At 39.3% G+C, this 24,125-nt stretch overlaps 1 protein-coding gene across 3 annotated transcripts in view; it reads right to left on the reverse strand.

The window, feature by feature from the left end:
• Nup160 (nucleoporin 160) overlaps positions 1-24,125 on the reverse strand; it is a 55,002-nt gene that overhangs the window by 13,218 nt on the left and 17,659 nt on the right. The window contains exons 12-28 of one of the 3 annotated variants that reach the window (XM_048428300.3): positions 22,261-22,344; positions 21,884-22,054; positions 20,419-20,518; positions 19,989-20,154; positions 19,167-19,294; positions 18,516-18,676; positions 18,019-18,152; positions 16,739-16,809; positions 14,060-14,219; positions 13,709-13,778; positions 11,675-11,773; positions 8,823-8,942; positions 5,270-5,365; positions 5,085-5,179; positions 4,893-4,989; positions 4,696-4,801; positions 298-458 (exon numbers count right to left, since the gene is read on the reverse strand). In XM_048428300.3, coding sequence (XP_048284257.3) covers positions 298-458; positions 4,696-4,801; positions 4,893-4,989; positions 5,085-5,179; positions 5,270-5,365; positions 8,823-8,942; positions 11,675-11,773; positions 13,709-13,778; positions 14,060-14,219; positions 16,739-16,809; positions 18,019-18,152; positions 18,516-18,676; positions 19,167-19,294; positions 19,989-20,154; positions 20,419-20,518; positions 21,884-22,054; positions 22,261-22,344 — 2,019 coding nt within the window. Of the gene's footprint in view, positions 1-297; positions 459-4,695; positions 4,802-4,892; positions 4,990-5,084; positions 5,180-5,269; positions 5,366-8,822; positions 8,943-11,674; positions 11,774-13,708; positions 13,779-14,059; positions 14,220-16,738; positions 16,810-18,018; positions 18,153-18,515; positions 18,677-19,166; positions 19,295-19,972; positions 20,155-20,418; positions 20,519-21,883; positions 22,055-22,260; positions 22,345-24,125 lie in introns of those variants that run through there. The other 2 variants (XM_085696516.2, XM_085696517.2) reach the window with 2 other exon arrangements.

A 24,125-nucleotide genomic window follows, 5' to 3' on the forward strand; every position in this document is an offset into this window, starting at 1 on the left:
GGGGTTGGAGAGATGGCTCAGTGATTAAGAGCACTGGCTGCTCTTCCAGAGGTCCTGAGTTCAATTCCCAGCAACCACATGGTGGCTCACAACCATCTGCAATGAGATCTGGTGTCCTCTTCTGCCCTGCAGGTATACATGGAGGCAGAATGTTGTATACATAATAAATAAATAAATCTTTTAAAAAAATTAAATGAAGCAAAATGAAACTTAAAAAAACAAAACAAAAAACAAAAAAACAAACCCCAAACCAAAAACCCAATGATTCAAAAATACTACAAAGAAAAGTTTTCATACCACTGCCCCAGAAGATGGCTGAACGATCCATGCATACTCTGGACGAATAAGGCGTAAACAGTTAATAGCAGCCAGGTAACAGTTGCCTTGCTTCTCGAGTCCACGGAGAGTTCGAACTTCTCTGCCAAGGCGCATACCATATTCAAACATCACTGTACCAGCTATGAGACAAGAGTAAATTAGACAGAAATGTTTCTTTACAGATACAAAAAGAATCTGTTACACATGAGATACTAAGATTTGAGGAAACACTGTGTGTAACGTAAAGTCACACACAAAAACTACTGGTGAAAACATCAAGTACAACCCCTGTGGCACCTTTTCAGGGAATGTAAAAAATATAGCGTCTATGAGCCCTGGTTGGCCTTGAATTCACTTTGCAGCTAAAGATGACACTGAGTTGTTAATCCTGCATTTATGTCCCAATTGATGAATTACAGGTAAATACCACCATGTCTGGCTATATTTTTTTGTGTGTGTCTCTGTGTATGTTTGTGAGTGTATGTGAAGGCTAGAGGACAAACTTGGGTGTTGTTCTGCAGGAAACATCTATTTTGTTTTTGTTTTAAGACAGGGTTTCTCACTGGTCTGAGTTACCTACTTAGTCTAAGCTAGCTGGCCATGGAGCCCTAGGAAACACCATCTGCCTCCATGATAGAATGACAAGAGCACACAAATCCATGCCCAGCTTTTCAGATGGTTCTGGATCTAACCCAGGTCCTATGCCCACTCACCATGTGCTTTACTGACTGTAAAGCTCGCTCCCAGGCCCCCATTTTTGGCTTTTTGAAAGCAAGACTTTGAAGAGACTATACTGAAGAATTATTTACAACAGCCAAAATGCAGAAGTGATTCATGTATCCACTGATAGATGGAAAAATAAAATATATTTTTTTGATACACCTATAATATTTTTGGGGGGGTGTAGTGGTGCTAGTAATCAAACCCAGAGCCTCCATACACGCTAAGCAAGTTTTCTACCACTGAACCATATAATTCAATCTTAAAAAGGAAAATAAAAAGGAAATTCTAACACATGTAGCTGCACGGATGAACCCAAAAGTCAAGCTAATTCAAACAAGCCAGTTCCAAAAACAAGTACTGCAGATTGCAGTAGTCAAATTCTGAGAAGGCAACCGGAATAGCGCATGTTAGAGATGGAGAGTGCAGAAGAAACAGTGGCACAGACCTTCAGTTTTTTAGGAGGAAAAGAGTGTTTGGAGAGTGGGCATATAACACTTGGAATGTCTAGCTACCTCTGAACAGTTCACCTGGCTAAACAAGAAAGCGGGGGGGGGGGGGGGGGGCTAGAAGTAGTTTAGTCACAGAGCCTAAATGCTTGGGCCTCTGAGATTGAGCTCCAATACGAAAAAGAAAACAAAGACAAAAACAATAGTAAAAACTGCCAACATGGGGCTGGTGAGATAGCTCAGTAAATAAAGGCATTTAATGCTAAACTGGACAACCTGCATTTGATCCCTGGAACCCACATGGTCAGAGGAGAGAACCAACTCTGTGAACTGGCCTCTGACCCACAAGTCTCTCCTAACATATGTACAACAAAGAAGAAAATAATTTAAAAACCCTACTCAAAAGAGCTGGCTCAGGGGTAAGAGCTTGTGTTATTGTTGCAGAGGCCTTGAGCTCAATTCCCATCACTCACAATGGGCAACTAACAACCACCTCTACCTTTCAAAAATGTATAGCAAAGTATAAGCTTTCTATATGTGTGAGTGTATAGTCTATATATGTATATGCATGCATATATTATATAATTATAATATATAATATATATAATCTCTCCAGGACCCTGTAGTCCTTTTAAAAAAGTGATAAAATGTACATGGCAGAAAATTTACCATTTAGTGGTTCATTTTTAGTTGTTTAATGTAGGATATTTGCTTATATGTATGTCTGTCCATCACCTAGTATTCTGTGCATTTGGTAACTGAATTCTGGTCCGTATGATTGTGCAGCAAGTGTTTTTAACTGCTGAGCTAATTCTTTAGCCCTCATTTTAATTTTTGTTGGTATAAGCAGATGTTGCCTGCAGTGGTGGTGCACACCTTTAAACCCAGCACTCAGGAGACAGAGACAGGTGGATCTCTGTGAGTTTGAGGCCAGCCTGATCTATTTAGTGAGTTCCAGGACAGCCAGAGTGTGGAGAGAGAGAGAGAGAGAGAGAGAGAGAGAGAGAGAGAGAACACCAAGTGGTGTCAGTCATGCCTTTAATACCAGCATTTCGGAGGCAAAAGCAGGTGGATCTGAGTTCAAGGTCAACTTGGTCTACAGAGTTCTAAGAGCTACTTAAAAAAGGAGAATGCCCATAGTCATCTGCAGTATTTATATATTAAGAGTTATAGGGAGGCAGGGAGGAGGTGCAAATTTTTAATAAATAAAAAGATAAAGAAAAAAAAAGAAAAAAAGAGTTATGACATCTGTAACTTACTTTTAACGTGATCAGCAAATAGAAGTGGTCTATGAGACTCAAAATCAGGTCACCAGGCAGCAAGCACCTTTACCTGCTAAGCCATCTTGATGGTCGAAATTTAGATTACTAAGATCTCATTTTATCAAATGATTTTTTGTCTTCAGTTTTGAGAACTGAGCCTAGGGTATTAAACATGCTAGGCAAATGATCTGCCACTGAACTATATATCCTCACATCTCCTCTAAAATTATTATTTGAGATAGGATCTCACTATGTAATAGCACTGGTTAACCTGGAACTCGCTATGTAGACCAGGCTGGTCTCTGCTGGGATTAAAGGTATGCACCACCACACTCAGATCATCTCATATATTTCATCTCTAATCTAGATTCCCCCTGCCCCCTCTACACTTTCCAACTCTATTTTTAGACTTGGTCTTATGTAGCACTGGTCCAAGAATGACCTAGAACTTTTGATCTTCATGCCTCAAACTCCTAGGTACTAGGTGTGGTGTGTACCACCATTCTTCCTTTATGTGGTACTAATCAATAACTCAGAGCTTGCTGCATGCTAGGCAAACACACAAACAACTGAGTTATATCCAGGTCTATATCTCTAATAAGTTTTATTAAGTCAACCCTAAAAAAATTTTTGACAAAAAGTTTATCCAACACAGACTATCCATGAACTTATGATCCCGATTCCTCAACCTTCCAAGTGCTGGGATTAAAGGTATACATACATTACAATGCGTATTCATTTGATAACTTTTTTGCTTCTTTGTTTATTTATTTATTTATTTTTTTCGAGGCAGGGTTTCTCTGTGTATCAGCCATAGCTGTCCTGGAACTAGCTCTTATAAACCAAGCTGGCCTCAAACTCACAGAGATCCACCTGCCTCTGCTTCCAGAGCCCTGGGATTAAAAGCGTGTGCCACTACCAGCGGGCTATTTATTTACTTCTTTTTTTTGAGACAAAGTTTCATTATTTATTATTGGCTGGCCTGAAGTGCCTTATGTAGACCACACAGACCTCCAATTCACAGAGATTCACTTGCCTCTGGAGTTCTGGGATTAAAGTCAAGTTTTCCATTTAATTATTTATTTAATTTTAATTTGGTTTTTCGAGACAGGGTTTCTCTGTGTTTATGTAGCCTTTGTTGTCCTGGAATTCAATCTGTAGACTAGGCTGGCCTTGAACTCACAGAGATCTGCCTGCCTCTGCCTCCTATTGCTACCACCATCCAGCTGTCATTTAATTGTACTTCTAAACATCAAATTGTCATCTCTTTTAAAAGAATTTGAATAACACTGAAGGGACATGATAATTTAACAACTAATAACAGGGAAGACTATATATTCTATTCAGATGACTTAAGAATATTTAAGCAGTTAAGTGTTTAAGAAACAAAATTTAAAAGGGAGACAGTCAAATGTGAAAGAGCACAGGAGCTAAACACGAAGGAGCACAAAGTGCTTTTAGTTTGAGAATGCCAATATTCCCTTCACAATCAGAAGAAAATGTATAGAGTACCAGCTCACTGGAAATCACTTGAAAATGTTCTAGAATGGGAACACACACACAATCAATTCTTTTAAACATGACACGATTTCTTAAAAATTTATTTTTATTTCATTTGCTTTTTTTTTATCTGCCTTGTATGTCTGTGTGAGTGTGTCAGATTTTGGAGTTACAAATAGTTGTGGCTTGTCATGTGGGTGCTGGGAATTGAACCCAGGTCCTCTGGGTTCTCAACACTCTCAACATGAGCCATCTCTCCAGCCCCATTTTTTCAATGTTACTGGACAAGTATATATTTTCCCAGTGTTACTAGATAATCATCAAAAGGTCGACACTAGTTTTGTACTTAAATATAATTAAAATACATGTCCAATATACAATGTCTTTGGAAATACGACTAAACTCATAAAGTTGCTTAACACCTAGGTTCTGGTTTAGTTGCTCACCTTTTCGGTAATTGTGGCGGTAGATGTGAAAAGCATAGAGAAGTTCATAGTAATTGTGAGTCATAAGGTCCACAGCTCTAGCACGTGATTCAATTATTCCTACCACCTATCAAAAAATGAGCAATAAGATCTTGAAGTTAATAATAATCATGGCAATCAAAAGACTTGTTACTTGACAAAAGTGACAAATTAATTACCTCATTATGCAGATTCACATAGGGAAACGCTACAAGGTCCTGCAATTGGGAGCGCTCACAAAGAACTACCACCAGTTGTCGCAAACAGTCCAGCTGACTGGAATGAGAGAAGGAGATGAGGGCAAACTGTCTTAGTGAGTTAAACAGGGCTGGTAAACTGTCTTCTCTAAAGATGACAAGGAGATTGATTACCTGCTGGAATCAGGAATTTGGGTTAAGGCCTCATATGCTTGGCTATTGTGACCCAAGTCCAAATGATGCTTGAAAATGCATGTCCTTAAAATAGCCTGAGTCAAATATCAAAAGAGCATCAGAAATTAAAATATCATATCGATAATAAATCTTAAATTAAACAATCAAACTTAGTTAGTTTGTACCTGACTTTTCCAGTCATCACCGGTTTCAGTAATTGCTGACGTAGCCAGCTGAATAATCAGTTCAGGCAATCCAACAACACCCAGTAGACTTAAAACCTACAAAGTTAAGGAATCTGTGTTAAAATTCATGTGACTGGGGTCTCAAAGAGAGCCCAGCAGTTCAGAGCATGTTAGCTCTGGCAGTATACCTAACTAAGTTCAACTCCCAGCACTCACATCTGATAGTGCGTATCTGTCCATTACTTTAGTCTGGGGAGACCCCCAGCCTCCTTGGGCACTGGCATTCACATACACAGAAGCACACAGATTAAAAAAAAAATCCACCTGACAATAGAACTCCAATGGTTCTAAGTTACTCAGAAAAGATATTTAGGCGAGATCATGATGAAATAAGATGCTGACTAAGGAAATGAAGTGTGGCTCCGTGGCAGAGACCTTGCAGAGACAGTGTGTTTGAGGGCCTGGTCAGTTAACTAGCATCACAGGGTGAGGTGCCAAGACGGACAGTATAATTTGGATAATATTTAAGATTTTTCAGCTGAGCTGGGCATTACAGTGCATATCTATAATCCCAGGTTTGGGATGTGAAGGTAAGAGGAAAAGCGACAGTGAGTTCAGCCAGTCTGGGCTACATGAGATGCTACACCAAAACCCAACCAGTCAACTAACCAACCCATCCAAACACAGCTCAGCATAAAATCCATTTGTTTTACCAGAAAATGTTACTACAACAATAGGCCCTAGCTATAGATTAATTTTGTTAGGCTGAAACAGGTGAAATTTAAGAGATAATTCTAACATTCTATACAGAACATCTAAGAACCACTATTAATGAATAGTAGGTCATACAGGGCTTTTGGTCTCCTTATTTATTTATTTACTTATTTATTTAATAGGCAGGGCTTCATTATATTACCAGATTGAATGGAACTCCTCAACTCAAGTAATCCTTATGTCTTAGTCTCCCAAATACTGAGACCATAGGCAGGAATGTTTGTTCTTTCCCTAAGGACAGGTGTGATGAAGTAATGAAAAGTTTCCAAAGACATGGAAATGTCTGCATCCTTACATTTGCATCCAGTAAGCTGAGAGTACAAAAATCACACTGATTACCGAAGCCTCTATGGTGCTCTCCTGGCGATGGAAGAAGACTTTACAGACTATCAGTAAAGGATAACATGTCCAAGTTTACTCAGTCTTGGTATTCAAATTCCCACATTCAAACTACAGGCTTTACCACTACAGTTTCCAAGATAGTTTAATAACAAGGTAACATTTCTTCAGCTATCTCCTTGATCTGCTTTGCTTCTATCAAATATTTAGCAACATCACTACACACACACACACACACACACACACACACACACACACACACACACCTAGTCTCTTTCCCACTTAAGAGTCAAGGAAATGATTTTGAAAGAATAACTACAATTTTACCACAGGTTGATCATCCCTAAACTAAAAATCTGAAATTCAAAATTTTCTTCCCCCCCCTACTTTTTATTGATACTTTATGGATTTCATATCCTGCATCCTGATCCCATTCATCTCCCCATCCCTTGGTATTCATTCTACGTCCTTTGATCTCTACCTCCAAAATAAAACTTAAAAGACAGAAAAAAAAAAAGTATCATCGTGGAAGCTGCAATGTGACACAGTGAGTCACACAGTAAGCCCTCTAGCCTATATATCTTTATTTGCAAGTGTCCACTGCAATGAGTCACTGGTCTGGCTCGAGGCCTCTGGCTTCTGCTACATTGTCGATATCGGGCCCTCTTTGGGACTCCTCTTGGGTATTCTGTTGCCCTGCGTCATGGAGATCTTGTAGCTTTGGACTTTCAGAACTTGCCCTTTGTGCTCCAGCAGTTCAAAGTGGGTGAATATGGGGTACGCCAACTCACAGCCCTGGTTTTGGGCCTGTATGGTAGCTAGGTTGGTCAGTAAGGCAGCTCTCCCTATCCTCAACACCAGGATGAGCTTTCCAGCACTGCCCTGACTCGCTCACCCAATCCAGTAGGCAGCAAGGGACAGGGGCAGTTCTCGTGCTCTCATGCCCTTAGGCTGGTTCATCTGCACTCACACCAGGGCCAGCTCTACTGTGCTGAATAGGCTTGGTGCATGGTCTGCTGTGTTGGGAATATTATTTTAAGGTGTGTTGCCTTTGTTTAATTCTGTAAAGCTGTGATACTTTGCCTGTCTAGAATGCCTGTGAAAAAAGATAGGCAGTGCTGGCAGGCACAGAGAATATCTAGAAGGACAGAACTGGGAGAAAGGGATTGGAGAAGTAGCCAGAGAGGAGAACATCAGGGGTCAGCCACCCAGCTACACAACAATCCACATAGTAAGACTAAGAATTACAGAAGTAAGAGAACGGGAAAAATCCAGAGACAAAAAGTAGACAAGATAATACAGCTTGATTGGCTGGCCATTAAACTTCGTCTCCCACCAGTATCTACCTTTTTTGGCCTCCCACTACTGGACTTACTGTTACGCATTGCCATGCCCTCCCTACCTTTTGTATGAGTGTTGGGGATCCAGATTCAAGTTCTCATACTTGAACAGCCAACTGCTTTATTGGTGAGTGGGTCATCTCCCCAGCCCTCTATGATCTGGCTGAGATTCTCACTTGAAATCCTGTGTAGGATTTTCCATTTAAAGTGACACTGATACTCATCTGCCATGTAGTGGCATGGACAAGGGAGAGAATTACACTCACTCTCACACAGACACACACACACACTGTGGCAGGTGGGAGAGCTGGTCCTGCTCTCACCGATAAGCCAAGATGGCCGGCTCCAGGTTCAGTGAGAGATCCTGCCTCAAAATTATGGTGGAGGAACTAGAGATATGGCTTAGGGGTTAAGAGAGCTTCCTGCTCTTCTAGAAACTCAGTCTGGTTATAGCAGTTCAAAACCACTTGTAACTCCAGCACCAGGGGAACAGACTTCCTTTTCCAGCCTTTAAGAGCACCCACACATATGATATACTGTCACACACAGAGACACATAAATAAAAATAAATCTCTATATTAAGAAAAGATAGCCAGGCGGCGGTGGTGCACACCTAAATTTTATCCCAGCACTTGGGATGCAGGCAGATCTCTGTGAGTTCGAGGCCAGCCTGGTCTACAAGAGCTAGTTCCAGGACAGGCTCCAAAGCTACAGAGAAACCCTGTCTCAAAAACAAACAAAAAATAAATAAAAAGCACATGTGAAGAACAGTTTTCTTCACATGAAGCAATAACATGGGTAAATCTATTTGGTCATGGACATAACCTACTGAACAGTCACAGGTGAAGGTGCCATTCACTACCTTAGACCATCCCTAGCTGGGTACTTGACTCTTCCAAGAAGCCTACCCTCAGACTGAGTGACAAATGGACCGACAGAGCACCAGTTAAAACCTGTGCTGCCAAACACAGTGGTTCCTTCCATGAGAGAAACCTACGGTTTCTCCACGTGTCTGCTTGTTTTCACTTGAACATTCTAGGAACAATTCAGCTGCACTCTGTACAGAGCAATCTGAGAAGGACCAGACCATGACACTGTACCTTAGTATAATACTGCAGTTTGGGAGTTGACACAATCTCCCCATCCTCTGAGCGGATCAAACGATCTAAGAATTCTTCTTTGCCTACTTCAGATGCTGCCTGACAGAAACATTCCAGAGCCTGAAGAGATAAAGGATAAAAAAAAAAAATACAAAGTGGCTTACAAGAGATTGTTCAAAGGTTAGACATAGTGGGACACATCTCTAACCTCAACAGTCTTGAGGCAGGAGCAGAAAGATCTTTTCAGGTGAAGTCACCTTGGGGTACATAATGAGACCCTGTTTCAACCAATAGTTTATTCCAATTCTAGTTGCTATAGATCAGGGTGCATGTACTACAAAAAGCTAAAACAGAAACAAAATTCCTTAAGAAAGCCTATAGTATATTCACATTTTCTGTCAAATCTAAATGTTCTTTGCCTTATTTATTTATTTTTTTTTTTTTGAGACAGGGTCTCTATCTGTAGCCCAAGCGGTATTGGAACTCATTATGTAAACCAGGCTGGTCTCAAACTCAGAGATTTGCCTACCTGTACCTTCCAAGTGCTGGGATTAAAGGTACTATCCCTGGCTGCCAAACCTAAATTTTGAGAAATCATTTCATATATTTCTTAAAATTTTCCCATTTTTCCCATGTACTTTGTGTGCACATGTGCCACAGCACACACACAGAGGTCAGAGACAACTTTCAGGAAATGGTTCTTTCCTTCCACTATGTGGGCTCTGGGGACTGAACTCAGGTTCAGGATTGGCAGCAAGTGCTCTTACCACTAATAAGCTACCTTGCCTTTTCCTCTCTCATTTTTTCAAATGTCATTATTATATAAAGATTTATATTTTGCCTGCACATATGTATATCACTTGTGTGCATTAGAAAGGGATTTCAGATTCCCTGGAACTAGAGTTACACTGATCATGAGCCATCGTGTATAACCTGGGAATTTAACTTGGCTCCTTTACAATCCAACAAGTATTCTTAACCATTGAGCCATCTCTTCAGCACCTTAAATTACAAAGCAAACGTGTTTCCAGATGTGATAACAAGTTTCAGCACTCAGGAGGTAGAGGCAGGTGTATTTTTGTGAGTTCAAGGTCAGCTGGGGTGAGATCCTGTCTCAAAAACCACAGACCAAACAAAAAAGCAAATAGGTGTCAGGCACGGTGGCTCACACTCCCAGCACTCAGGAACGTGCTGTGAGTTCAAGGTCAGTCTGGTCTACACAGTGTGTTCTAGGCTAGTCACAGCTACATAGTGAAATCCTGTCTTAAAACAAAATGCAGACATGCGAAACACGTAATAGAGTAGCTGGCTGTAATTCCAACACTGGGATGCTAAAGCATCAGGACAACAAGTTCAAAGCCAACCTTAAACCCAAATGTGGTAGCACACGCCTTTAATTCCAGCACTTGAGAGGCAGAGGCAGGTGGATCTCTGTGAGTTTGAGGCCAGCTTGGTTTACAGAGCAAGTTCTAGGACAGTCAGGGCTACACAGAGAAACCCTGTCTTGAAAAAAACCAAATAAACAATAAACAAAAATTGGGGAAGCTGAAGACCCAGCAGTTAAGATTATTGTCTGCTCTTCCAGAGGCTCCAGGTTCAATTCCCAGTACCCACATGGCCACTCACAACTGTCTGTAACTCCAGTCACACACACAAACATATAGGTAGAACACCAATGCACATAAAGTAAATATAAATAAATCATTAAAGAAAAAAAAGAAAAGAAAAAAAGGGGGGATGTCATCAGAATTAAGCCAATTCTATCAATACCTTGATCTTACATTTTGAGGGAATAAATTCCTATTAGTTAATAAACAAAGGTGGAATTGTTCCATAGCTCAGTGAAACTGATCTAGCATGTTAGGATCTGGATTTGATTGCTAGTATCTCACACATACATGTAAACTTTAATTAGATGTCTATTTGGGTTTTTAAAAAATTTCAAAAAATATATCTTTATGTTTTTATCTGATAAATTAGTAATAAGGCAACGACAGCAACATGTTACCAACTACAGAATGTGACAGGTATATGATTGTTCACTAGGTCAATCTTTCCTTAAACTTTATTATGTATGGATATTTTGCCTGCATGTACGTCTGTGCTGGAGTGACACTTGGCTGTGGGCTGGGACATGGACTGGGAATTAAACCTGGATCCTGTGGAAGGACAGTCTGAACTCTTTATTCCTGACACATCTATTAGCTCCAACTATGTGAATCTTTAAGTAAATTCAGCTTTTAAAAAATGCATCACTAGTGCTGCTTTTGCAAAGGCCCGAACTTCAGTTCATACATCCACACTTGCAAAGGCCCGAACTTCAGTTCATACATCCACACAAGGCAACTCAGAACCACTGTAACTCCAGGTCCAGGGGGATCTGATACCTCAGACCTCTATGTGCACCTCTGAGGCAGGGCATTAATGCAAGCACAAGCAAGAGCATGCACATTCCCAATGAATAAGCAAAATTGGCCAAAATAACCTGCCAGAGAATCAAAAGCATAGTAACTAATGACGCACACTCCTAGCCAATCACAACACGCCAGTTTCAAAAGAACCAGCTTCCTATGGCAGCTTAATTTCCCCAACCCCATAAAATTCCGACCCTTCTACAATAAAGAAAAAATGCATCACTAATTCCTAAAGACTGGGACAGACAAATTTTAACGTTTTTTTCTTACTTCCCTGCACTAATTTAAAAAGTACAAGTACCTGACCAATCCTGACACACAAATCGTGTTCTTTAACCTTCCTACAAGACTCTGTGCCTCCTGCCTCCTGTACCACAGTTAGAGGGAAGTCAAGTGTCTTCCTTGCACTAGTCTGTTCACTACTCCACTGTCATTTACCTTCTGTACTTCTCCTGTAACCAGGTAACAACGTCCCAGCATAAATCGACAGGATCCAACATTGACTTGACACCAGGGATTCAACAGTTGAATATAATCCTAAAAGGTATAAAAGAACTTTCTGCTTAGAAAATAAGCAACACTTAAGAACTGTCAATTCTAACTTCTTCAGAGGAAAATGAGTCTTCAGTAGAAGGCTCTATTTCTGAAATGCCCAGAGATTAAAAATGAATCCAATTATTACTTTTTATATAAAGCTAGACACCATAGGATAGTGGCACATGCATATAATCACACTAATCAAAGTCAGGGACAGGAAGATCACTTGCAGTCAAGAGTATGAGGCCAAGCTGGGTGGTGGTGGTGCATGGCTTTAATCCTAGCACTTGGGAGGCCAAGGCAAATGGATCTCTGTGAGTTAAGTCAGCCTGGTCCGCAAGAGCTAGTTCCAGGACAGCTAAGGCCATTACACAGAGAAACCCTGTCTTGAAAAACCAAAAGAGTTTGAGACCAGCCTGGGCACCACAGTGGTACTCCCTCACTCCAACTTCTGGTCAAGGAGTCCAGAAACACAGAAGTAATTTTATACACTTCATGTCTAAGAAATCTCACAATTTTTGGTGCTCCCTCATTCAGTGAGTACCGTACAATAAAGGATTTATATGTAAATGGTTTGTTTCATTATAAAGAGAACCTAGTAAGAATTGAAAAGTTTTCTTTTTGGATTTGAAGATAATTTTGTTTTGGTTTAAAAGAAAAATTCTGGGGCAGGCGGCTGCCTAGAGGAGGAAGATGGAAAGACAAACAGAAAGTCATGATGTTTGAGTTAAGCTGGCACGGAGGCTGACTATGGAAGGAGGAAAGCTTTGGAGAAAAAGTGATGTCCAAATGATAGGGAAACATGCTTTGAATATTTAGGGGGAAAAGCATGTTTTTCTGAGTAGTTCAGAAAAGTAAGGAGACTTAGGCTACATGGCTATGGCTCTGTGAACTACTGTTTACAGAAAAGAATTAAAAACAAAATGACCAGAGAGATGGCTCAGTGGTTAAGAACACTTGTTGCTCTTGTATAGGACCTATGTTCAGTTCCAACCACCCCCATGGTAGTTCAAAAACCATCTGTTAACTCTAGTTTGAGGGGATTCAATGCCTTCTGATGTCCATGAGCACAAGACAAGGACATGCTATAGAGACACACGTGCAAGGATGTAGAGGGCATAGAAGGCCTTGTGCACAAAGATAAGCACTGGAGAAGAAAAGTTAAACACAAAGCTCATCTCTTCAGTGGACTAGATGCTTATCTCTTCTTCCTGGAATGCTGGGAATGGATGTAGTTTTATAACCTCATGATCTTTTTCTGTCTGATGAGCTACCCTGTATCTTCCAGACTTTATGTTTTATTATCACAGACCCTTTCCCCTTAAAACCTTATTCATTACTTCTAGGTCATAAAACTCATCCTTGTGAGAGATGTCATTTGTACTTTATAACAGCATAAGTGACTTCTAAATCCTGACTCCCACACGAATTCTGTTTGCTTTAGTCATGCTCCTAGAGTCCAGGGATATAGCTCAGTGGCAGAGTTTTTCTTTTTCTTCGTTTGCATTTGAGATAAGGTCTCACTTTGTAGCTCTGGGTGGTCTGCAACTCACTATGTAGTCCAGGCTGGCCTCAAACTCACAGAGCTCTACCTGCCTCTGCCCCCTAGTGCTGGGGTTAAAGCACGTGCCACTAGGCTCTGCAGTAGAGCTCTTTCTTAACATATCCAAAGTAGTGGTTTCAATACCTGGGACTGCGACTGCACAGAGAGAGAGAGAGAGAGAGAGAGAGAGAGAGAGAGAGAGAGAGAGAGAGAGAGAGAGAGAGAATATGAATTCATGTCCACTGGAACACATCTTGGCATAATCAAAGTTAATTTTTGTAGTTCTTGCTATCAGTATAATTAAAATGCAGTTAACATTCACAAATAAATAATCTATAATCTATCAATGACCTACTTTATAAGAATGGTAAGAAATCTTCAACAAAACTCACCTGCAATTGTACATACTGGCAATTTCCCATCAAACATTCTAGAAAGAGACAACCAGGATTGCTAGGCCATCTAGTTACTGTATTAAGGAATTTCCCCCGTTTGAGTAAAATTCAAAATATACATATTAATGGGCATCAAACTCAGAAGAGTAAATGAAATAGTTTAAAAAGAAAAACTAGAAAAGTCCTAGGGCTTGAGGTATAGCTATGTCTTAAAACACTTGTCTAGTATGTGCTACTCTGGATTTGATCCCCAGCACTGAGAAAGAAAAGAAAATGTTATTATGTGAGTAGAATAAATGCTGTAGGGACAATTGAGACTTGTCACCAGGCTTTCAAGCAAAAGGATACAAAAGCTGCAACAAATAACTGGTAATTGCAGTAATCATTTCAGGCCAGTTCAATTCAGTTTGACTCAAAGGAGCTTTTGGTTGAGAGAAGAGATGAGATATAATATGTTTTCTTGCAACTTCTTGGAAGAATAACTCCATAATTGTCTGAGGACTAGACACTTAAAAAAAAAAAGACTTGAATTATAATATCAACTTTTAATCAAGATCATATTAATTCATTTTATGCCAGTAACAAAAGGCAGTGATCATTTTAAAGCAGACAATGCATCATGGGTATCATAAGTAGCAATTTCAATAATAGTAGCTTGCAAACTGCGTCACGCTACACAAATGCAATGGAAAAGCCACGTAAGGAATTTCATGATCTCACTATAATTAATTTGTCTAGAAACCTTTTAAAATATAGTTCCAAATAGTCCACATGAGCTCAAACAAATCCTTTATAACAGTACTGAAGCCCTTTAAATATTGTTGATTGAGATAAGATTATAAAAGCCACTTAGTTAATTTATAACTCAGTAAAATTTTAAAATGATTTTCTTGAATTAATCATTGGAGTATCAAAACACAATGGACAAACAGCAATGTAAGAAATACGAAAGGCGCCCAGTGGTGGTGGTGCACATCTATAACCCCAGCACTAGGGAGGCAGAGGCAGGTGGATCTCTGAGTCCAGGCTAGAGTGAGTTCCAGGGCAGCCAGACTATATAGAGAAACCCTGTACTGAAAAACCAAAAATCATAAAAAGCAAAAAAACAAAACAAACAAACAAACAAACAAAAAAAACCACTAAAGGCAAGAGCATGATTCTCAGCAAGGTTTCTCTTGCTATCTCCCTAATAGTGTTTGTGCCACACGCACACCTACAACAGCCCTCATTTACATCTGGTCTGGGACCACTAGATGCCTTGCCATAACCACAGGTCTCAGGCCACAGGTTGCTCATGCATAAAAGCAAAGAACAGCCCATCAAAATCAGGGCAAAATTCTTCAAAGACCTTGAGAGAATGGTAATCAACTACATTTGGAAAAGCAAAAAACCTAGGATAGCCAAAACAATCCTATGCAATAAAAGAACTTCTGGAGGTATCACAATCCCCGACTTCAAACTCTACTACAGAGCTACCGTACTCAAAACAGCCTGGAATTGGCATAAGAACAGACAGGAGGACCAATAGAACTGAATAGAAAGACCCGGATATCAACCCACACACCTTCGAGCACCTGATATTTGATAAAGAAGCAAAAAATATCAAATGGAAAAAAGAAAGCATATTTAACAAATGGTGATGGCATAACTAGATATCAACATGTAGAAGAATGAAAATAGACCCATATCTATCACCATACACAAAACTCAAGTCCAAATAGATCGAAGACCTCAAGATAAAGCCAGCCACACTGGTCCTCATAGAAGAGAAAACGGGAAGTACACTTGAACACATTGGCACAGGGAACCACTTCCTAAATAGAACCCCAGCAGCACAAACATTGAGAGCAACAATTAATAAATGGGACCTCCTGAAACTGAAGAGCTTCTGTAAAGCAAAGGACATGGTCAACAAGACAAAATGACAGCCTACAGAATGGGAAAAGAGCTTCACCAACCACACATCTGATAGAGGTCTGATCTCCAAAATACAAAAAGAACTCAAGAAATTGGACACCAAAAGATCACATAATCAAATAAAAAAAGTGGAGTACAGACACAAACAGAGAATTCTAAACAGAGGAATCTAAAATGGTTGAAAGACACTTAAGAAAATGTTCAACATCCTTAGTCATCAGAGAAATGCAAATCAAAACAACTCTGAGATTCTGTAAAAATGTAAAAAAACCTGTAAAAATGGCCAAGATCAAAAACACTGATGACAACTTATGCTCGAGAGGTTGTGGGGAAAAGGGAACACTTCTGCATTGCTGCAAGTTGGTACAGTCCCTTTGCATGTTAGTGTGGCGATTTCTCAGAAAATTCAAAAACAGCCTTTCTCAAGACCCAGTTATACCACTTTTGGGTATATATCCAAAGGATGCTCAATCGTGCCACAAGGACATGTGCTCAGCTATGTTCATAGCAGCTTTGTTTGTCATAGCCAGAACCTGGAAACAACCTAAATGCCCCTTGATTGAAGAATGGATAAGGAAAATGTGGCACATTTACACAATGGAGTACTACACAGCAGAAAAAAAATAACGACATCTTGAATTTTGCAGGAAAATGGATGGAGCTAGAAAACATTATTTTGAGTGAGGTAACCCAGACACAGAAAGACAATTATCACATGTACTCACTGATAGGTGGTTTTTAAACATAAAGCAAAGAAAGCCAGCCTACAAACCACAATCCCAGAGAACTTAGACAACAATGAGAACACTAAGAAAGAATTACATATATATAATTTACATGGGAAGTAGAAAATACAAAAAGACAAGATCTCCTGAGTAAATTGGGAGTATGGGGACCTTGGGGGAGGCTTGAAGCGGGGAGGAGAGAGGTAGGGAGGGGAGCAAAGAAAAATGTAGAGCTCAATAAATATCAATTAAAAAAAAGAGAAAAAAATTAGAAAAAGCAAAGAACAGGTTCATTTCTACAACAAAGGTGACAAAAGAACATTTAAAAAAAATGTACAATAAACACCCAAATTAAAAGTAAATATACAGATAGTCTATTCCTTACCCAATTTATTTGCCATTAAGGCACAAGAATCAGTTAATTTCAGTACTGACAAATGTTGCAGATTAGATTCCCTATGAGAAAACAAATAAATACTGTTAAACATTATATCTCTCCTTTATTTTATATTGTTGATTAAATTAATAGTCAAGTGGTAGATACCTTAAGTCCCCGTACTCAGGAGGCAGAGGCAGGGAGATCTTTGTGAGTTCGAGGCCAGCCTGGTCTACAAGAGCTAGTTCCAGGACAGCTAGGACACAGAGAAACCATGTCTCCAAAAACAAACAAAAACAAACAAAAAACCCCACCAAAACCCAAACAAGCAAAAAATCCACCAAAACCCCCAAAACCTCCATTAAAAGCTTAAAAATATATATATATCATTTAAGGACTATTCAAAGAGTAATTTGTGAGACAGAGCTCACAGACTAACGGCAGTATAAATTGTCAACTCGACAGAATCTAGTCATCTGGGAGGCAAACACTCAGGCATACCCGTAAATGATCATCTATGGCAATCCCCAGAGAATGTCCAAGGGGTTTTTCTGGAGTGTGTAGTTGATGTGGGAAGACCATTCCCTAGGCAGGGAGTCCTAGACTGTACGTCGTGGAGAAAGGGCACTAATGTATGTTCATTGTTTTCTGCTGTGCTTCCTAAACGTATATGTGACCAGCTGCTACACACACCTGTAGTCATAGAGGCCTTTACCCTTCAACTGTGAACTGGAGACACATTTGTCAGCTATTTCATCAGAACAACAGGGAAAGGAACAGGAGAACACTGTAGTCATTGGATTTTCCTTTCTTTGTATATAAAGTTCAGTCCAATTCCAACAACCACTTTGTGTATGGTTTAACTCCTCCTGTTTTATCTTATTTTGCCATCAATAAAACTTTTCTCCATATTATACACAAACTTTATTGAGTGTATGTATGCATAAGTATATACACATATACATGCATAAATACATATATAAAATAACATCACTTTCTGAACAATTATCCTCAACCATTAAAAAATGGAGTATATAAAAATGTTAATTATTGACAGTAGTGAGCCACCATGTAGGTGCTGGGCATTGAACCCCTGTCCTCTGAAGAGCACTCAGCCATCTCTCCAGCCCCAGCTTTTGATTCTTAAAGGCAAATTGTTTCTGCAATAAATGCTTTTAAAAGTCCCATAGTTCAATTCCCAGCACCACAGCAAACAAACAAGACCCACAACCTATTTTAAGCATGTCTTTATTCTAAAATAAAATGAAATGAAAGATAACGACACTCACAGTGTGTCAACTGGAACATCAGTTGCCAAGCACTGACTTGCCCACTTAATGAGGTAGTAGGACAAGAGCAGGGGAGCTGTGCGGTGCAGCAAGTCTTGCTGAGCCTGAAAGAGCTGACCAGCTCCTAGGATCACCTGGAACAGAAAAGCTGTTAGGAGGGTAGGTCCTGAGCTCAGGAGAGGTAGAGCGCAGTTATGGGAGCAGCACTGTGAAGGGAGTCACACGCTGCACTTTTGGGTAGCAGCTGGCAAAGCACCTCGCTGAACAGTAATAGTCAAAGCAGACAAATATACTGAACAGCAAGCCAGTTTCATTCCTTTTCCTTTGGGCTTTTTTTTTTTTTTTTTTTGGCGATAGGCTTTTCTTCATAGCCTTGTCACCTGGTGTCTGTAGAACCCCTGGAAGGCTGCACCCAGAATAGAAAGCACTGAATAGAGACAAGTCTCCAGCTCTCCTGGGTTTGATAGTTTACAAGTTTTTCCACAAGTAGTACTTACTGCATCTCCTAGTCTTGTTAAAAGCTGCTGTAAGATCAATAGGTCTCGGCAGATCAGGAAACGGGTGCTGGCAATTTTATACACACCTCTGCACACAATATAGCCTGCTGTGCTACTACCACAGAGCTGGTAAAGATTCATTCGAACATTCAAAGGCTGAGCTGTAACATAAAAAGTGGAGTTAAAGGGTGGTAAGATAGCTCAACAGGTAAAGGAATCCGCTGCCAAGTCTGATAAGCTGAGTTCATTCCCAGGGACCCATGTAGTAGGAAAAAGCTGACTGCCCACAAGTTTTGTCTTCTGACCTCTGTATGTGCACCATGGCATACACTTACATGCACAGACACAAAATAAATGTAAAATAAAATTAAAAAAAGAAAAATGAAATTAATATATCACTTAAAATTTTATTATTACTATTTTTAAAACTATGCATATGTGTGTCTATCTCTATGTGGGTATGTGCACATGAGTGCAGGTGCCCACAGACCAGAGACTCAGATCCCCTAGAATTGGCTTCAAGTTAGCTGATGTGGGTGTTGGGAGGTGAACTCAGTTCTTCTAGAACAGTACATGCTCTTAACCAGTAAGTCATCCCCTCCAGCCCCCATATCACTGTTTTTTGTAAAGCACACTTGTTTTGCTGTTTACCTGGATCAAATCCCTTTTCCATCTCTACTTCTGTCTCATAATCCATTTCCCGTATAAGAAGTCCAATGGCATGGACAGGGTTTCTGATCTCTTGCAGCTTACTACAAATGTCTTCCATCACATTTTCTCTACAGGACAATTAGAAAATTCCTATTATTACTGACAACATTTAAGACAGGTTATATGTGTCCTATCCACAGTAAAGTAGTAGTGGAGACAATCATTTTGGCGCAAGATACTCAAGAGCACAAGGGAAAAATATATTTTTAGAATATTCAGTTCAACCAGAGAGAGAGAGAGAGAGAGAGAGAGAGAGAATCTGGGCGGTGGTGGTGGTACACACCTTTAATCCCAGCAGACAGGCAGATCTCTGTGAGTTCGAGGCCAGCCTGGTCTACAGAGCGAGTTCCAGGACAGGCTCCAAAACTACACAGGGAAAGCCTGCCTCAAAAAACAAAACAAAATAAACCAAACCAACAAAAAGGCCCCCAAAAAGAATATCCAGTTCAATTGAGGGGTAACAGAAGTATATTTTATGAGTTTGTTTTCAAATCTGAATAAATACGCTAACTTTGCCCCCTATAACAAATAAAACGGGTGCTGTGGATGTAGTTTAGTGGTAGAGCACTTGCCTAGAATGCAGAAGGCAGGTTCCTCCCCAGCACCACACACACAAAAAGACCTATGTAGACTCAAGAACAATCACTTTAACATTAAACTAAGACCTTTCATATACTTGACTACATATTAAAAAAAAAATTTGTGATAATAAATACTGCTAAATTCCATTAGGAAATGCACTTTACCCTAAATTCTCCTTACACATCAATAGTGATCAAATCTTCTAATATGTGCTCTGCAGCCTTTTCTGGAGACTGTAAGTTATAACAACTGGTTTCCATCAAGACTGCCATATCCATGGTAACTGACTCTCCAATCATCCGGAGGCATTTTATAAGACATATGACATCCCGAGCCACATCTGCATCTAGGAGTAAGAGAATGTTAACATTGATGTCTGAAGCCATGACAGTCTCTCTATATAATATAGTATATATTATAATATATTAAAAGAAGTATCACTAATTCTATAACATAGGTGTTTAAGCCTCTCGAGCTTAAAATATCTTCAGTGAGGTAAATTCATCAAGACAGATGGCAGTGGTAATTAATGGTTTTTGTGGCCATTTGACATAAAACATAAAGTTCATATAGGAAGGGGATCAACTATAGACAGAGCAATTATTATTACCATCCGATATGGTTGTCTCATCCTCTGTCAAAAGGTGCTCATCAGGCAGGAGATATAAATGATCTACTAAGGAAGATGGCACCAGGAAAGACAGGTATCCCTGAAAGTAGAAAGCCTTCAATTATTATTGTTTTAATAATCCAAAAAGTAGCACATGTAAAATAACTCATAATCTATAATGTATCATATAGACAACAAATCATATTGTACTTAATATTTATAAATAATTCCATGTCATTTTTTACAAATTGGAAGTGGCTAGGAGATGTAACTTAGTGGTGGATGGCTTACCTAATACATGCAGGCCTCAGGTCTGATTCTCAGCAAACCAGAACAATAGAGCAAGCTAAGTTTTCATGTTCACATGTGTGTCTGCGTATTTGTATGTATATGTTTGGTTGACTGGGGGTGCATGTGTGTATCTACAGGATAACCTTGGCTGTCATTCTCAGGAATGCAGTCCATCTCCTTTGAGACAGGTTTCTCACTGGTCTGAAAATCATAAATTAGGCTAGAATGACTGACTAGCAAGCCCCCTGTTGAGAGGGGATATATGCTGAAATATTTACAGATATCAAGGCATCAGTGTTTCAGGGGGAAAAAGGAGGGGGAGAAGATAAAGAGGAAGAAGGAGGAAGAGGAGAAAAAAGAGAGAGAAGGAAGAAAGAAAGAAATGAAGGAAGGCAGGCTAAGCAAGAAAGCAAGCAGAAGCAAAGGGGTTGGGGATATAGTTCAGTGGCATTATGTATGCTTGTTAGCATGAATGGGCTTGGATTCAATCCCTAGCAATAACCCATCTACCAACAAACCAACCAATCCACCCACCAAAATGGAAGCTAATAAGTGATGAGTATGGGTGATGAAAATAGAGAAATTCTTGTGTTGTCACTATTTGTTGTTGTTGTGTTATCATTATCATCTGGTTTGGTTGTTGAAGCAGGGTCTCACTCCAGCTTCTTCAGTTGGAACTTGTGGTGTTCCATTTACTCTTCTTTTTTTTTTTTAAAAGATTTATTTATTTATTATGTATACAACATTCCTTCCATGTATGCTTACATGCCAGAAGGTGGCACCAGATCTCATTATAGATGGCTGTGAGCCACCATGTGGTTGCTGGGAATTGAACTCAGGTCCTCTGGAAGAGCAGCCAGTGCTCTTAACCTCTGAACCAACTCTCCAGTCCTCCATTTACTCTTCTAAATGGTAGGATTTGCAAGCATGAGCCATCACACTATTTTCGTAACTGTTATTTTAAATTTGAAAGACCATAAATATAAAAGTAAACAAATAAGATAAAAAATTCAAAGTACCAATAATGATGCAGAAGATTAAGTTCAAATGGATTATAAATTTAGGTAAGTGACTAAAAAACATAAAGTCCTAAAAATGGCACCATGTACCACAGTAACATTTAGAAGACTCATTGAACTATGCAGAGGTGCTCTGAATGCTTCAGCTTGCTTACTTTCTTCAGAAGACACACCATGTTTGTGAGAGGATTCAAATGTAGAGCAAGAGGGTGAGAGAGGGCTTCCTGATACTGGAGACAGCAGGCATAGAACTTGCACCAGAATTCCTGTTGCAAAGTACGAAATTCATCCTGGGAGAATTCATATTCTGTTACACTTCCTTGGAGCTGACAAAGAAAGAAAAATTAACTTTCTGGGGTTTTCTCTACAAAATTTCTTATGCATTAAATCCCAAGGGATATGTAAATACTTATCAAATTTCCTAATGATAAGGATTGAGCCTTATCTTTCTACTATTACGATAAAAATGATCAAGTCTGACAGTTCTATCAGACAGACAACATTGTTAATCCTACCCTTATCCACATCTCACCTCATTTTCAACAGCTAAAGTAATTTCTTTTTTAAGTTCACTCCACGAAAGATCCAAGTTTCTCTCAGTTCCCCGGCAGAAAATCTAAAGTTAAAAGAAATTATTTCAGAATATCATACAGTATCCAAATTAAAGGAAGTCTCAACTAAAAGGCACTAAGGCAATATTCAACTGCACAGCAATATCAGGACTGCCAGGAGTCTCCTCCTCCTATTCCTCCTCTAATATTGCAAAAACAATTTTTAACAGAATAGCAATTGAAGCTTAATCCAGAATAATCTTTAGAAATCTGAGTCTGAAAGAATCATAATGATGTACATCATTCAAAAAATTCAATTAAAGGGGCTGGAGAGATGGCTCAGTGGTTAAGAGCATTGCCTGCTCTTCCAAAGGTCCTGAGTTCAATTCCCGGTCAACCACATGGTGGATCACAACCATCTGTAATGAGGCCTGGTGCCCTCTTCTGGGCTGCAGGCATATACACAGACAGAATATTGTATATATAATAAGTAAATAAATATCTTTAAAAAAAATCAATTAAAATAAAAACAACTAGCCTGACAGTAGTGGTGCACACCTTTAATCCCAGCACTTGGGAGGAAGAGGCAGGAGGATCTCTGTGACTTTGAAACCAGCCTCCTTTACAAAGTGAGTCCCAGAACAGCCAGGGCTATTACAGAGAAACCCTGTCTCAAAATAAAAAAAAATAACAACAACAAAAACAACAAAAAACAAAACAATCAAAATAACTATTGCCTATTTGGAAAGAAAGGTGTATGTGATGTCAAAGACCCACAGCCTAAGATTATATAGAAAAGAAAACTTGACCAGTGATAATGGTGATCACTCTACTAGGAAAGATTCTTCTCATAGGAATTAATAAATGCATTAATTATGCTTTTGTATCTTAACTGTATACTATATACTATGAGAAGTATTTTCACACAACTAATTATTATTGCCGGGTGTGGTGGTGCATGCCTTTAAAGCCTAGCACTCAGAGGCACAGGCAGACAAATCTCTGAGTTTGAGGCCAGCCTGGTCTACACAGGGAGTTGTAGGATAGTCAGGGCTCCACAACTCCACAAAGAAACCCTGTCTTGAAAAACTAACCAACCAAAAAAAAAAAAAAAAAAAAAAAGTCCAAACAAAGCCAAACAAAAAAAAAAAATCCATCAAACAAAACCAAACCCAAAACAGCCCAACTAGTTATTATAAACAATGAAAAAATGGTGATGAGAAGAAACGAGACTATTTTATTCAGAAGTGATCATATCATTCTGTAGTTTTATCAGAGAGAATGTATCTACTGAAGTAAAGCCAAGGGCCTGGAAACTGTCACTCTGTAATTCTAGCACTTCAGAGACTGAGGCAGGAAGACCAAAGTTAAAGACCAAACTGGGCTACATGGAGAGTATGAGTTTAGTCTTAAGCTATACAGTCAGACTGTCTTAAAACCCACAGAATCCTAGTTATTGGGAGGTGAAAGTAGAAGTTCAAATTCTTCCTCAAAAACAACACCAACAAATAACAAGGAAAAACCATGTTTTGTAAAAATAGAAAACATCTTTTAAGTCATGACTATAAAAATAAAATGTAATTCTGAGGCAGTTTCATTATGCAATACAGACAGGCTGCCTCTCATTCATGATCCTCCTGTATCTTGAGATTGTACCTGGCTTGAAGAGAAAATATTTTGAGTATTCTATACTCTGAACCCTGAACTTGAACCCTCACTGTACTAAAATAAGGGTACAAACAACATATAATCAATTGTAACTAACCTAAAAACCAACCTTTAAATCTCTGTCAAGTCTGAAGATTATTATGGCAGTTTATGCCAGTTTCTTTTTACAATTGTGTTG

The sequence above is a fragment of the Myodes glareolus genome, chromosome 10 (genome assembly GCF_982192425.1).
Source record: "Myodes glareolus chromosome 10, mMyoGla1.1, whole genome shotgun sequence".
In the NCBI taxonomy this organism is placed as follows: domain Eukaryota; kingdom Metazoa; phylum Chordata; class Mammalia; order Rodentia; family Cricetidae; genus Myodes; species Myodes glareolus.